The sequence below is a fragment of the Rhinolophus hipposideros genome (assembly GCF_964194185.1).
Source record: "Rhinolophus hipposideros genome assembly, chromosome: 11".
NCBI classification, from domain to species: Eukaryota; Metazoa; Chordata; class Mammalia; order Chiroptera; family Rhinolophidae; genus Rhinolophus; species Rhinolophus hipposideros.
This window is the reverse complement of record NC_138057.1, coordinates 7,708,968-7,725,354: the sequence shown is the minus strand read 5'-3', so window position 1 is coordinate 7,725,354 and position 16,387 is coordinate 7,708,968. Positions and strand designations below refer to the sequence as shown.

At 48.7% G+C, this 16,387-nt stretch overlaps 1 protein-coding gene across 1 annotated transcript in view; it reads left to right on the top strand.

Annotated features, from left to right (window-relative positions):
* The first annotated feature begins 6,675 nt into the window (after positions 1–6,675).
* Positions 6,676–16,387, top strand: part of PTCH1 (patched 1) — a 60,065-nt gene continuing 50,353 nt past the window's right edge. Inside the window, exons 1-2 of the mRNA XM_081067315.1 lie at positions 6,676–7,070; positions 8,716–8,908. Of these exons, the coding sequence (XP_080923441.1) occupies positions 6,873–7,070; positions 8,716–8,908 (391 nt within the window). The 5' untranslated portion in view covers positions 6,676–6,872. The remainder of the gene's footprint in view (positions 7,071–8,715; positions 8,909–16,387) is intronic.

The window sequence follows — 16,387 nt, the reverse complement described above, 5'->3', positions numbered from 1 at the left end:
CTTTTTTTTTGGTTTTGGCTCCAGTTGTTCAACATGCAATTAATTGCCTCCACAAAGAAAGACAATGTTTTTTAGTGTCATCCGTTGTTGCTGTAACTTATTATTTCTGGGTGGCACCTCAGGATAAATTTTTGCCTCAGGTGCATTGTGTACCCATGTTGTAAAACACGGGGCTTTCAATTGTGATGTTGTGTGTGTTCCAGTTGTCACCAGCTTCCTTCCACAAGACTGTAAAATGCCTTTGAGTTTTTGTATTAAAATGTTGAATCAAGGTGGACACCAATAGGCCTATTCTCAATTTGGGGTATTACCTTCATTTCAAATTCACTAAGTGTATCAAATTTCTGGTTACAATCTAGTCATAATCTAGCAAGTTATTTGAATAGGGGTTAGCACCATTTGGAGTTATTTTGTAGGGAAAAAAAAGAAGGCTCTTTTTACCAAATTGTCTTCAACTTTCTACAGATAGAAAAACTGATGAGGCAAATCAATGTGGATTAAAATATCTGTCTTCCCTGTTTTCTCTCTCTCTCTCTCTCTCTCATACACACACACACACACACACACACACACACACACACACACCTCTTATTTTCTCCCGCCTCTGCCACAGTGTATAAAGCCCTATTGAGACATGTAGGCGTGATGTGTAAACCGGATTAGCAGTGTGAAAGAAAGACACACAATAAGCTGGAATTGTTTTACTTCCCTTTCATTTCTCATGCCTATATCTCTAATAAATTTGTTGCTCCAGCAGTGGGTCAAAGGGATCATGTTGCTCAGCTTCTTTTTCATGCAATACCCAATGACACAGATCACTGAAATGAATGGTGTGCCTTCTGCTAAATACAAAGCTTGATATAGATATATTAGATGGGCAAAGAGAGATGAGGCAAGACAGAGATGGAGAAAGAAATGTTCAGTGTGTGTCTTTCCAGAATACATTTCCATCCATTAGAGTAAAGTAATGTGGCTAAGAAGATATTGAGAGAAGAGAGGAAATCAATATAAGGATCAATGCTATGTTTTCTTTCAAGTTCATTGTAGTCTCTGAACATTTTCTCTGCACTTGGTGACATTCCCAGCAAGAAAATATCAATAGCTTTGGCACTGCATAAAGTCTAATTCCCCTTTTCAAGCTATTATTTGAACCTGGACTAATAAATGTGGAGATTTCCAGGACCTTCTTAGGACATCTCCCCTCTGCCACACACCCCTTCCCAGCTCACTATAAGCTCAAAAAATGCCAGTGCTCCCTGGTTTGTGCTGTAGACCCCTCATTTACTCCTTTCTGGAATTGGGAGCAACTTCCCATTAAAGGAGATCAGGGGTAATTAGCAGCATTATTTTGACAAGTTGGCTAGAGCTATTCCCTTTCCTCCCGTCCTGGGGAGGGGAAATAGGGGAGGAAACAGAAGGTGGAAGGGAGAAGGGGAGGGGAGTCATGCTTAGGGATTTTACATTCTGTGGCTGCTGAATCTCCATCTCCATCCCTCCCCCGCAACCTTTTAGACTCACTTTCCTTTTAGACTCATTTTCTACCATCACCTTTTAAGTAAATACAAAAGCTGCCAATGACAAATAATAAGGCATTCTTAGGGAGCCAAAAAAATGTGGATGATGGCATACTGGCTTGAATTGAGTCAAGACTCAACTCTTACTCAAGGTACCTGCTTTGAACTGCTCGGGCTCTGGCCCATCCTGTACGCTGGGGTCTCCATCCACAAACAGAATATACATCAAATCCCCAATTCCTCTCCCTACCCCACCTTCTCAACAGGAATACTATGGAACTTAATGTAATGTTTGCAATTCTTTGCATTTGTGGAACAAGTATTAAAGTAGGTAGACAAAATTATAACATGATCCAAGAGTCAAATTACTAGAATACATTTACCCCTTTATTCATTTGTACTCTGCAAAAATGAGCTAAATTGTGTTAGATTTTAAAAAGACCCATTTGTTTGGATCTGAGAAACTAGTGAAAAGTTAAATCTCACTGTGGTTTTTCATTACTCCACCAATTCCAGCTCCCACAATTACTTATCGTTGGAATGTCCAAACATAAAGGGCAGATGTTCTATTTCAGGGTCATCATTTGAATAATCGGATGTCATTTTTGAGATGTGTGTGTCATGGCCATGGATATTTGAAATATTGGAGCAGAGAATGGAGAAGATATGAGTGAATCATATTTTAAGAGTTTAAGGAATCTGTTTTTTAAACGACAGACTCCAATAAAGTCTTAGATCATGATTGGGAGACCAAAATGACATTTGATGCACTGAGATGAACTTTACTTGGAAAGGGGAAATGGAACACTCAACTGTTGCTCCAAAGAGGGCCAGCAGCTTCAGCTGGTTAAAAAGGTCACAAGCCCTCACTTACTTGGTTACTCTCAGGAGGGGAACCATGCTGCAGAAAGGCCATTAAATGGACTGTCTGTCTTCCTAACAGACACCTTTGCGGGCCTGGCTCCTGCACTTAGCCTCATCTCAGGTCTGGGGAATCCTTGTGGTTAGTTGAAGTTAACAAACCCGGTGTGGCTCAGCGGTCCCCTGCACTGGGCATGCATATTAAAGGCGACAATGCTTACAAATGTAAATAAGGGCAGATTGGTTAGGAACAACATTATTGCTGGGAATGTCGCACTCGCATGCATCAGCAATGAGGCAAATTGGGGGCAGCCTCAGCCCTGACCACCCAAGTCGAGCAGGCTTTTACACTGCCTCTTCCCTTTCTTAAAACGTTACAGAAACTAGGCCAATTAGATCCTCAAAGTAATTCATCTCTGTGTATGAAAAAAGCAGACCACAGGGAAAGCGGCGGGTGGGGGTGGGGAGATTAAGATAGCGCTTGTTAGAGCCCAGGTTGGGGACCGCGTCCTGAAACTGATTGGTGGAATTTTCAGGCCGCGACCATTGTCTGAGATGCTGAAAAGTTAACCTATCAAACAGCGGGTGAGGGGGCTCAGGGCGCTGAAAACCCCGGAGATCAATGTTCAAAACGTTTACGAATTAAGTCAAACCGAGGGAAATGAGCCCGAGTGGAATAGGCTTTGCCATTGAAATGGTGCACATGTAGCAGCAGCCAGAAAGAGAGGATATGTAGCTGCGTGCCGAGAGTAATGGGGAACCGAGATGTGTGCACATAGCCTATAATTTCATTTCAGAATTCCATAATCCAAGAAGTTATACTGAAATTGCTATAAATAAAACATTGGGAGGAAGAACTTATATTTTGATCTAAAACGTTGTAAAGAAATTTGAAAAGACAAACATAGCAAACTGTCTATGGCTACATGGTTCCCTTGCCATAAAGCACACATCAAATATAAAAAGACTGACACGTCTTTTTAATTTCCAGCAGCAAGCACTAAATGGTTTGACTTGAAACGTCTGTAGAACTATTCAGTAAAACAAAACAAACAAAAAACAGAACATTCAATCACCTTCCTGATTTCTGCTATTTATCAAACAATAAAGATCAGAATTTTGCTCAAAGATTAAACTTGCTATGTGTCGGGCCCAATTTTCCTGCAATGTTATTTATCAATGTACGTAGTACCATGTTCATTGGACGGTGCTCGTCTTCCCTTCTCGATTTTAGCAGCCTGTCCCAGAGCCGCGCACAAAATCACGTGCTCCTTCGGAGTTTTGAATTTCCGCGCTGGCTGGGTACTCCGGTCCTGACCTCCTGCACACCCTTAGACACTTACTCTCTGCCTCTGTGTTCTCTGGGACACCCTACCCCGCCGCGGGGTACTGCACAACGTGTTGCGGGTTAGGGATTCAGGGGGTAGGGTCTCCCCGTGAGACCAGAAAGGAGGAAAAGCTGGAGAGGGAAGGTGGCGAGGCTGGGTAGGGAGGAGAGAGATCCGGGAGGAGGAGAAAGGGGTGAAAGGGAGAGGGAAAAAAAGAGGGAGGGGAACCGAAGAGGAAGGAAGAGGGCGGGCTGACCGACAGACCCCCCACGGGAGCCGCGTGGGCCGACCCGGTGGCGGGCGGGCGGCGCTGCAGTCTCTCTCCTGCGGCGGCCGCGGCCGCAGGGCCGCTGAATGGAAAGGGATCCGTGCGCTCACCCATTGGTCAGTCAGGGGGAGGCCGCGCGGCCATTGGCCAACGTAAGGGGGCCGGACCGCCTTCAGGAATGTACTACGGCGCGTCCGGCACGTCCGTCCGCGCCGGCGGGGCGCGCGCCTCCCCTGGGCTCCTGGGAGGCAGCGCTGGAGATGTGGAGACCGCCGGGCACGAGCAGAGCGCACCGACTTCCCTACCTCCTTGACCGGGGCCGCGCGGACGCGGGGAGTCCCGGAACTCGGGCGCGCGCGAATAGGCCTCCGGGCCAACGAGCGCGCGCCGGCCCGGCCCTGGGTCACGTGGCCGCGTGGGCTCCACCCTCTAACCCGCTCCTCCCCCTTTCCATCTGGGTTTCTTTCTTTCCTTTCTTTCTTCTTTTTTTTTTTCAATGAACACACACCGTGTGCATCTTAAAGCCACACGGCCCCATTTCACGGCTTCAGTCGGCTTCTTGCTGCCGTGGGTCCCTCTGCAGTTCAACGCCGTTTTTAAAAAAAGAAGTAAAAAACAAATACTAAAATAATGCAGAATCGAGGGTTCATGGGTCTGGATCCTATCTCAAGGAAGAACTTAACTTGCAAATGTAAGAAAAACAAAATTCCACGGTCCAAAAAATTATTTTTAAATAAAAAGTGAAGCTATGCAGACAGTTTAATTTGACTATGGCCTCAGGACCCACCTCAAAGAGTCGCGTGTTTTCTTCCCCTACGGGAAGTGAAGCCCCGGGATGTCTCGGTGACACTGGCCACAGTGTCCAGACAAGTCCTCGCAATCAGCGCACAATTTGTTTCGATGAATCCAACATCAAAGCCTTTATTCTCCCCTACGTCATGCTATTATTAAATATAACAGGATGCGTACCAGTTTTTGAAAAAGTTTGAAAGACGTTTTGTTTTTTAAATAAGGACGTGGTTAATAAAAAAAGGGGGGGTTCTAAGCCCAAATAAATCCAATAGTCAAGAAAACTCTTTCTCAAGGAAACAATTTCGGTTCTCCGGGTTGTTAAAAGGATTCTGCAGTTTCTCTTTTACATATGTCACATTAAAGATTCAAATAAAAACTCCTCTGCCTCCATGAGAATGCTTCGGTGTCTGGATTCCACGTTTATAAAACACTGCCTTCTTCAAACCAGGACTGTGCTGCCGTGGGGTTTGTGGGGGAGCAGGGGGGGGGATGGATTTTAAGAGAGGGTTGCTTTTCCCAACGTCCTTACTTTCCTCTTTAACTTTCTATTTTGTTTATCTTAATGCTGGGCGTTGTTCCCTGCGAGAGCCTAAGTCTTCTCTTTAGTTATAAAAGAGGAGGGGAAAAAAAATCTGGCACATACTGGCGCACTATCCACCACCCTGTCATTATTGGTGCAGGCCTGGGAATTCAAGCCGGACCTCCCAGTATTTGCTGCAGCTTGAGGCCAAGGTGCCTCTGAAAGGGTTTTCTTTGAGGAATTTCAGAAATTGTTTAAGCGTTTAAAAAAATATTACATTTTCCCCCGTGCCTATCGCGAGGCAAATGCTCGTGGGTGTTTATGTGTGTGTGAGTGTGTGTGCGCGCTCAAAAAGCGTCTACAAAAAGAAGACACTGATGAAAAGAAAAGGAATAAAAAAGAAAGGGAGGGAGAGAGCATTCCTTAATGGAAGTATTGCATGCGAGAAGGTTGGCGCTCTCGGAGGCTCCCCCCGAAGCCGGGGATGCACTCACTGGGGTTGCCTACCTGGGTGGTCTCTCTACTTTGGTGAGCTGTTGCTAAGCAGCTAATAATAGTCATGTTTGCTGAGTAATTTCTGCCCTCCGTGAGCCAATCGCGTCGCAGAAACCCAAGCCATCTGACAGCCCCAGGGGCGGGAGCTCCAGCCTTTTTCTCTTTCGCTCGCTCTCTCCCCCTCCACCCCCTCCCCTCCTCCTCCTCCTCTTTCTCCAAATGGAGAGAGTTCTTTTTTTTCTTCTTCCATCTCATCTATTGAATCAAGGAGCTGCTGCGGCCGCTGCCCGCTGCACACACACAGAGCGGAGTCCCCAGGTCCCGGGAGCGAGAGAGGCGCGCTGCACGGGGGCAGAATGGTCCAGCGGGTTGGCGAGGAGCACAAGAAAGCAGAGTCCGGGATCGAGCAGCCACCGCGAGCCCAGCAGCCAGAGCCCGAGCAGCCCAAGCAGCAACTTCAGGAGCCGCCACCGCCAGCAGCAGCCGCCGCGGGAGCAGCGGCGGCTGCCCCGGCCCGGCAGCGCTGAGACCCACCGGGCACCCACGGACCCTGCGGCAGCGGCTCTGCGCTTGTCCTCCGCGACTGCTCGGGCGACCCGGGAGGCGCCGAGAGAGCCAGCGAGGCCGGCGGGAGCGGCGGGGATTTGCTGGCGTTTTCTGCAGTGAAGGGGTCGCGGAGCGGGGCGGGGGGCGGGTAGGGGGAGTCGGGGACCTCGAGGAGCGCCGAGCGAGCGCCCGAAGGACAGGCTGGCTCTGCGCGCCGGTTCTCGCGCTCCCGAGAACTGGATGTGGGCAGCGGCGGCCGCAGAGACCTCGGGACCCCCGCGCAATGTGGCAATGGAAGGCGCAGGGTCTGACTCCCCGGCAGCGGCCGCGGCCGCAGCGGCAGCAGCGCCCGCCGTGTGAGCAGCAGCAGCAGCGGCAGCAGCAGCAGCAGCAGGTCTGTCAACCGGAGCCCCAGCCCGAACTGCCGGCGGCCAGCAGCGTCCTCGCGAGCCCAGCGCCGGGGCGCGCAGGGAGCCCGCGGCGGCGGCAACAGCGCGCCGGGCCGCCCGGGAAACCTCGGTTCCCGCGGCGGCGGCGGCGGCGGCAACATGGCCTCGGCTGATAACGCCGCGGAACCCCAGGACCACGGCGGCGGCGGCAGCTGCAGCGGGGCCCCGAGCCGGCCGGCCGGCGGCGGGAGGCGCAGACGGACCGGGGGACTGCGCCGCCACGCCGCGCCGGACCGGGACTATCTGCACCGGCCCAGCTACTGCGACGCCGCCTTCGCTCTGGAGCAGATTTCCAAGGTGCATTTCAGACTCTCTCCTCTCCTCCCACTCTCTCCTCCCTCCTCTTCCTCTTTGGGGTAGCCCCGCCACACACACACACACACACACACACACACACACACACACACACACCTCTTCAGGAAAAGAAGCAGACAAGCGGGGATTGAAAAATTCAAACCCACCCTCAGGTCCTGGAAGGAAAGGGCTGTCTGAGGTCCGCAGGGGGTGGAGGGTGTGTGTGTGTGTGTGTGTGTGTGTGTGTGTGTGTGTGTGTGTGTGTGCGCGCGCGCGCGCGCCCTCCCCAGCGTGCCTTTTCCGGAGCACTGGAAAGCGGTCCACAGTGGACCACCTCGAGGGCGGCCGCAGCGCGGCACTGCCCGGCGCCCCCTCCTCCCGGGCCCCTGCCCCTATTTGCAGCCCAGACCCCTGTAATGCTGCCACATTTCTTAACATCGTGGAGGGGGAGGCGGAGTACTGAGAGGCGGAGAGAAGGGGGGAGGGAGCCGAAATAAAGGTGGTTTCCTTTTTTGGCAGCCGGTTTTGCTTTTGTTGAGCATAAAATCTCTGCTCCCTTAAAAACTATCCTCGGAAGAGGGCATCTCCCCTCTTCTTTTCCAGTTTTTGAGCCAGTTCTTCTCAGATCCTAGGGGTAAAGGGAAAGTTGTAAACAAATTGCCACCTTAAATCCTTGGTCCGGGTCTGCGGAGCGGAGGGGTTCATTGTGTTTACGAGGCTCGCTGAAATGTGTGGAATCCGGAGAAGGCGAGCACCCAGACGGGGGCCCGCCGGGGCCGCGGCCAGCGCCGGGGAAACACCGCCGCCGGGAGCAGCCAGCGCCCAGCCAGGACCCCCGCCTGCGCCGGCCTGGGCCCTTCCCCTGTGCACTCCGCTGCTTTTAACATTTAAACCGAAGGGAAGGGAGAGGAGGGAAAGATCCATGTGGCTGCCCTCTTCCGATCACAAATATTGTCGTAAGTTGCAGATGGCTGCCCCACTTCCTAATTCAGCTCACACAGCGTCTCCCAACGCTATGGAAATGGATTCCGAGTTAGCTCCGGTGGCCGCGCTCACCACGTGGATCCCCTTACTTCCACGCCGGGAGGGATCAGGATGGGGGATCCTGCACTACATTGTTCCCAAAGCGCGCTCACCCCTCAGCCCGCGTCCCCTCCAGGGTACCCGGAGAGGGGTGAAGGGTGGGGCAGGATTTGCGGGGAAGGGAGCGGTGCTTTGCTGGTTCAGAGAAGTTGTGCTCCATCACAGGACTACGCAGCCCCTCCCCTATCAAGTCCCGCGTGGCTATTGCCTGTGTTGAATGACTTCTGTGTTCCGTGCCTCATCTTACCCTTCACGTGTTCTTGCAGCCCCTCCCCCCAGGTCCCCATGTTGCATTCAGGGATGCTGCGCAGGCCACGCGTGGGGGCGCCCCTGCTGTCGCCAAGGTGCAACTCCCACGCTGCAGCCCGCTTTTTATTTCAGCAGCCGCCCCCCCGCCGCCCCCCGCCCCCAAGCCGCTCGCGTTCTCTCGTGCCGGCCAGGGTTCCAGCCTCCTGGGTACTGTCCACCGCTGTCGCAGGATCCGCGGGCGGGTGCGCGCAAGCGAGCGTGGGCGCGCGGGCTGTGACTCCCCGACGCTTACCACTCCTTTCTGCTTCATCCTCAGGGGAAAGCTACTGGCCGGAAAGCGCCGCTGTGGCTGAGAGCGAAGTTTCAGAGACTCTTATTTAAACTGGGTTGTTACATTCAAAAAAACTGCGGCAAATTCTTGGTTGTGGGCCTCCTCATATTTGGGGCCTTCGCTGTGGGATTAAAGGCAGCTAATCTGGAGACCAACGTGGAGGAACTGTGGGTGGAAGGTAAGAGACCCAGCGCCCGGTGCGGCGCCCTCCAGTCCCCCACCCGGGCTCCTAGTACCCTTTCTTCCAATTGATAAAGATATTTGCCAGCGTATACCTAGAGCCTTTCGGTGGCGAGCGAAAACCCCTGCCTGCACCAGGGGGAATTGTTTATTGTTTGGGCGCCTGGACCCGAGCCAGGCCCGTCCGACAAAGGCCGCGCTGTAATCTACTCCGGGCGCAGCGCTGTGCTAGGTGTTGTGGGAGAGAGCGGCGGGGGCGGGCCGGCGGGGGCGCGGGGCCCCTCCGCGGAACGGACCACTGCACGGCCGGGGGCCTCGGGGCCTGCAGCCGCCGCCGCCGCCGCCCGCCTCCGCCGCGCCCAGGGACGCGGCCACAGGCAGGCCACTCGGCTCCTGGCTCTGGTCCTCGGCTTCCGTCCCCCCACCCCCACCCACCGCGTCCAAAGAGAAAGAAGGGGGAAGGCAGGGAAAGGCCACCCCTCCGGCTGGAGGGAGTGTGCGCGCCCCCGGCGGCCGCGGCCGCCGCGCTGGGGAGGGCGGGGGGAGGGAGCAGCGCGGGCCTGCGGAGGCGGCGGCGTGTGTGGTCCTGGTTTTGGACAGCTTTCAACTCGCGGGAAAAAAACATTTGTCTCAAGGTACAAAAAAAAAAAAAAAGGGTGGGGGGATGGGGGAAGGAGTTAAAAAAAACAGTAAAGGACTGACTGGAACGCATGTTTGCAAAGTAGATTAATGTTTCCTCGCGGGTGGGGGCTTTATAAATGGAATTATTCTGGGGAAAGGCTGCGTTTTGCAGGCTGAATGCAGAACTGTGTTTTAAGAACACAGGTTTGGAGGGAAGGGCCACAGGAGCTCTCCACGGCGTTCTGCCAGTCTTTTATCTGCATTCCTCAGTTTTGGGGGGGGGGGGGTTCTTGACTTTTTTTTTAAAGCAGTTGTAAATTTAAAGTAGATCCTCCTCCCCCCACAAACATTTTACATTGTTTTGGTGATACGGGTTTTTTTGTTTGTTTTTGTTTGGGTTTTGTTTTCTGTTGGTTGTCTTTTAATTCTTTTTGGAAAGTGACAGTCTTGCGATTTGGAAGCATTTTAACCTCTAAACCCTGCCTTGAGTCTCTCTTAAAATGGGATGGGAGGGAGGAGGTAATTATGTAGATATTTCAAACCAGAAATGTGGAGCATTCCTAATGAAAGCTACCTAAGACAAAACGTGGAAGCCTAAGTTACAAGCATAATTGATTCCTTTCAGAATGCTGTTGGAGAACTACCCTTGGAGAATATTTTTTGTTGGTTTTGCTTTGTGAAGATTCAGCTTTCAGTGTTTTGCAAGCATATGGTAGAGTCTTTAGTTGAGAAATGACAATTAAAATAATAGTGCAAATAATTCAAACCAGAAAACATTCTTGCCTTAAGTAGCTTGGTAATTAATACAAAAGTGTTATTTGGATAGAATCCATGGGGGTTAAATTTACCTCAGTTCAGCACTTCATGGTTGTTGGTAGATAAAAGAAGGGTTTTAGTCACCATGTATGGTGTCTTAGCAGGAAATTTACTGGGCACCTGTACCATCCCTAGCAACGTGCCAGGCACTGTAAGGGACCCCAGATCGTGGGAGGCATTCCCTGAGCACAATAAATTCATGGACTTAAAACTACTCGAGTTAGATGGACTTGCACTAAATCTGAGCTCACAGAAAGTGGGCTGAGAAAGTTAAATGGAAAACAGTGAAAAAAGAAAAGCTTTCTTGGAGGTGGTAAGGCAAAGTAGGGTGACCTGGAGAGAGGGAGAGAGAGAGAGAGAAGGGAGGAGGGAGTGGGCGTTCTAGGAAGAAGCTCAAAAAAGGAGGTCGGGCAAAGGCCCAAGCTGAAAGCCCAAGCTGAGCAGACTCCCCAGTAGTAATGAGGTGCAGTGGCTCAGGTGGCCCTGGACAGCAGGGCTGCAGTTTGGAAATGATGTGATTGGCTAGGCTGTGGGGAGCTACGATAAGTTCTAGGACAGAGCAAGGGATGAAATGAGCAGAGGGAGCCCCTAGGTCTGTTCACATATTCGCTTTACACTATGTGGTCCAACAAATTTGTTGGGTTTTGGTGATGATGATGACAAGATCATTTGTTGTTGTTTTGAGGAAGACCTTTCAGTAGACCTTTAAGAGTTGAAAGAGAAGTACTGTGATTTTATTTTCTTGACATTGTATATTTCTAGAAGTAACTATGTTTCTGCATTATACAACCCATTTCAATTCCTGGAAGGAGAAAATGCTCCCACAGGGCTTCATCTTAGTAAGAGAATATTAGGGAATGACACACCTGAGATGACACTCATTTTGCCTGCTTTTGTCCTCTGAGCTGTTTTCCTCGCTATTTCTGTTTTGGCGGTTTCAGTGTACCTCACTGCTTCTTCAGCCAAATATGAATCTTATCTACTCAATACTATCACTTGTTGAGCAACTACCATTACCATTCATTACTTATTGTCACAAGCCTTACAACTCAAGAAAGTAGCTATTATCTTTATTTTTATAACATGATAGCTTACGTAATATTTATATATAACTGAATTATTGTCCCATTTTATATGATAAACTATGGATCTATGTCACCGTGATCACCATGACTACTGATGACTTAAGCCAGCTTGGTCTCCTGTTGACTTTAATTTGCCATCATTCATTCATTCATTCACTGTGTGGGAGATTCTTCCCCTGTACAAGCAGTAACATTTTCATAAATGCAAGTAAACCCCACCAGGGAGGCCACCATTCCATTCTATAATTTTAAGAGGTTTTGTTGATGATATATTAAATTTAGTGTTCATGTCAGCAGTAAGGAGTGTGAGCATTTGTTTTGAGGAATAAGAATTCCCCTGCTGCCTTAGACTGTAGTAGAGTAAAATGAGTAGTAACTCAGAATTTAGGTTAATTTTGCACTTTAATCTCTTAGATAAATTCATCATCATTTATCAGCAAAGAAGTCTGTTAGATGGTGATTTCTTAATAGGGACTGTAAATGTTCTGGCTGTAAACAGGGTACTTGCTACTACACTAAATAAATGAATGGGGTGAATGGAGGTTGCATATTTCCCTAGTTAAAAAGCAACAGAAGAAAAGAAAGCATAAGAGATCTTAAGGCAAGAGGAATGCTGAGGCACAGTTTGGGAAAATGCTGTTTTTCTTGTGATTTAAAAAAATTACATGTATATGCAAATTTATACACTAATGTAAGCAACTGAAAACATTATGTTATACTATATACACGAATACATACGTACTTATACATAAATATATATATCTATCTACTTGCTTATGTGATTGTGTATGCACATAGACTTACTATATGCATCCTCGTATCTACCAAAATAATGTTATCTTTTTAATATAGCCAGCAAATGAAAGATATCCTTTGATTTGACTTTCATGCCTTGTTCAATGTGCTGGGGAACTGTGGCTTTATAAATACGCTGGCCATAATGTGCAGACCAATATAAGCTAGATAAGGAAGATTGTCTCATTTTTTTATGGCATTGGTGATAAGAATTTGATTCCGTTGTTAAAATGTTTATACAATGATTGCCTTTTCAAAAACTGTCAATGTACATTAGATGCTAGCTTGGGTCTTAGGGCATGTCAAAAATGTCAAATCTAGCTCACTTGTGAATGGAATCCTGAAGTTTGGTAGAAGGAAATGTGGAATGATGTCGTGGATATTTGCTGTTACTCAAACACACACCAATGGCAGCAAGGCCTGGGAGAGACTAGTTGTTATTTAAAAGTAAAAATATTCAGGCAGCACCTAATCTCAGTGCCTGCTCTGCGCTAGGCACTGCCTGAACCTGCAGAGAGATGGTGGTGAAAGGCCATCACCCCTGCCCTTAGGGAACTTCACCCAGCAGGCACACAGACCACTGACTGGATGGCAGCGACTGCCCCAAGGAGGGGGGCCTGGGCCAAGCACCAGGCTGGGGGTCATGGGACATTCCATGCTGAAGGAATGGCATGGTTAAAGGCTCAGAGGATGGGTGTGGCCTCCAGGGAGACTCCCAGCGCTTGCCTTTGGTTGGAATCTCAGGTTTGAGGTAGGGAGCGCTGAGGTTTGAACATGGCAAGAAGGTCTCTGATGCGGGGCTTTTGGCTGGGGGGTTGCCAGCTTTTTTTTTTTTTTTAGCCAATCTTTGTCTCATGATTTGCACTAGCGTTTTTGGCCTCTGGTGCCCTCCCTGGTATCATAGCACTTTGCCTGTATCTCACCTTTCTAGGCACAGAAGGGAAATAAATGCTTTATTTTTAGTCTTGCCTATTTCCCTGTTGGCTTTCTTTTTTGCTTAGCACTTTTTCCCTCCTGTCTCCCTTAATATTGACCCCCCCACACACTCCAACCCTCTCTGACACAAGTTTGTTTTCCGTTGTCCCAGTGACAGAACGTTCCTTTATCTCAGAGGCTTTTGGTTTTTTCCTCAAAGCTCACATAGCTCCTGGCTTCCTTTACGGCAGAGGAGCCTTGACATGAATCCGTATCACCTCTTTATTAACATCGCTGGAGGCCAGTATCAGCGCAGGACACAAGTTGTGGCTTTGATTATTTTTTTTAAAAGGGGGAAATAGAATTTTGTTTAAAAGCCTGCTTGATGTTTACAAGTGCTCTCCAGTTTGTACTACAGCATTGCCAGCATTATGCTTTCGTTGTCCTTGGTAGGACAACAAAATAGGAGATAATTAAGCTTCACCTTTCATCCTTTCAGTTTAGAGCAAATTTTCTCACTGTTGACATTTGGGGCTGGATAGTTCTCCACTGTGCAGCTGTCCTGTGCATTGTGGGATATTTAGCAGCATCCCTGCCCTCTACCCACTAGATGCCAGTACACCCTCCCACTGTGACAACCAAAAATGTTTCTAGTCATTGCCAAACGTGTGTGTGTGTGTGGGGGGGGGTGGTATGCACAAAATTGCCCAATTTAGAACCACTGGTTTAGATACTAGATTCCGATTGGCAGACCCATGCAGTGCTGTGACTGCACATATTGCTGTGAATGCAAAAGAGATGTGTTCTTTAAGATAACTCTCCTACCCCATCCCCATATTTACTGGCTTAATTAACTAATTTTTCCCCATTCCAATTTAAATTTTTAATTTTTTTTGAGAATTGCATAAAAAAATCAAATAGACACCATGACAAGTTGGGATGGGGGGCAGGCCATAGAAGAAAGAAAAAAAAAAGCTTTATATTCAAATAAATTTTTTCCCTCAGGTAAAAATCTCCCTTAATTTTGCAGATAGACCTTGTTGTATTTCAACTATAGTAGGCTGAGGGTTTCTTAGCATGAAGGTAACTTTGTAAAAAGCAATGAAAGACACCACTGGATTATGTTTGTATTGAAATCACAGCTCTTTTCGGAAGCTCACAAAGCACATTAATAGCTCTTTGGTGGTCTAGTTCTCTTCCAGGTGTTTCTGTCACTAACTACTTTTCCCCAGGTGCCCTTATGCAGCAGGACCAAAGGGACAGCCGGGGACTGAGGCATGTCAGCCAGGAAGAAGAGAGATGGGCTCTGCTTTTACTGCTCTTTCCAAGATTATCACCCAGTTTCTGCTCTCAGGGCTGTTAGTTTGGGTGCATTTCACAAGGGACAGAAAAACCGTGCAATGCAGCTCCGTCCTGCTCCTCGGTTCCCTGTTGCACTTTTAAAAATTAAGAGTCTGTTTATTGGATGGGTATTGATTAGATTTCAGTCATGGGCACACACACGCAGCTGGAAGCAGTTGTGGTATTTCTTTCATAGCTGGAGAAAAATGATCTAAAAAATGAACACCCAGCAATAATCGCTTTAAAAATAACAAATAGCCTCAGGTGCCTTCTCAGGGCAGCTGACCCTGAGTCCTCTGTACCGCTGTGCTGCTTGCCTCTCTCACCCTCCAACAAGTTGAGAAGCCAGATTGGGCGATGGGGTGTTTCAGATGCTCGCAGCGCCGCTTGGAGGCCCCAGAAGATGACAGCTTCCAGATGTATGAACCGCCGATCCTGGTGTTTGGATTACGCACCACAGCTGATGGCGAGATTAACGCTGGCTGGACAAACTATGGGAGATTTGTCTGGTTTCCACAATGCCATGTTTATGTTTCATAGGGATTTCTCCTTCAAAGCTGACCTCCCCATGACCCCAGGGTTCTGTCCACTCTAGCTGAGCTGTAACTTGTCTGCCCTTCTTCTTGAGTTGGGGTGGGGTGGGGGGAGGTCACAGTTCTGCAGCAGAAGGGGCTGCTTTCATGGCTGCCCCCACTTGGTGACAGCAGTCTGTCCAGATTTAGCCACTGAAGGGTAGTCTCCTCTCCTGGGGCGGAGTGTGTGTGTGTGATTTTAAAAGTATTTCTAGCTTGTAAAACAAGTATGGAAATATCTTTAAAGTATTTTAAAGGGGACCAGATTTTAATAGAGGCCATTTTACAGAAATAGAGTATTTTGACTCAGCACTATTTTGACAACATTTTGACAAAAAGTTGAAGGAGTTCCAGCTATGTGAGACCCCTAAAGAATTGTTGTACGCGTGAGATTCTATTAGAATACTATCTCCTTTGCCCCTCACTGATTCCCAGGACCCCTTATGCTTCCTCCCTCCTCCATTGTTTTTCACCCCTGATCCCTTTGCTCATCTTCCCCTCTTCCTTCTATTCTCTCTCTCTCCCTCCCGCCCTTCCTTCTACCCACCGACTCCTGAACTGCCCAACTCATTGCCTCCCAGTGGATCTCTGGATTGACCAGGGTGTAATCTAAAATGGTAGTAAATCTGGTTAATCACAAACTGACAGGAGGGAATTAGAAAATGTCTTATTTGAAACCTACTAGATGCAGAGCTGCCATTTGCATTCTTGGGGTTCTTATCTTGGTGAGGCTTGGCTCCAAGACCGTATTCTTTGATGGGGTCCTATCAGCAGAGACGTGCTTCCCCTGTTGAAGAGTCATAGCATTTTACTGGACTTTTGAGGTAACTGTAGAATTCATTGACAAGTGAAGTGTGAAGTAAATCTCAGTCCCCTGTACTTTATGTGTTGTATGAAATGATGGAAGAATTGGGTCCCGTAGCATATCTGAGATGCTAAGTGAAATGGAAACCATGACGTTCCGACCCAGGTGCCCTCCTTCAGGCTTTCCCTGGATGGAATTCCCACCAAAGGGAATGGAAGAGGACAGATTTCATTCTCCAACTTGTGGCCCTCTCTCGGAGCCTTAGATGGTCCATCCCCGTCTGAGTCCTGGAAAGCAGAGGGCTTTGCTTATGACTGCACTTCTGGCAGTTCAGGAGGAGGGAGCCCGTGGGACTTTTCTCAGTGGGAACCTTCCTTGACCACATATACATCATCAGGATCATCAAAATAGAAATACTTTTTTTTACTTGTTCTTGGCTTCCAAACTCTGAATTTGGGTGTTTGATGATAACACTGACTGGATTTCCCGCCCCCTCCCCTCCCTCTTAAATTGGATATAGGGTTGCT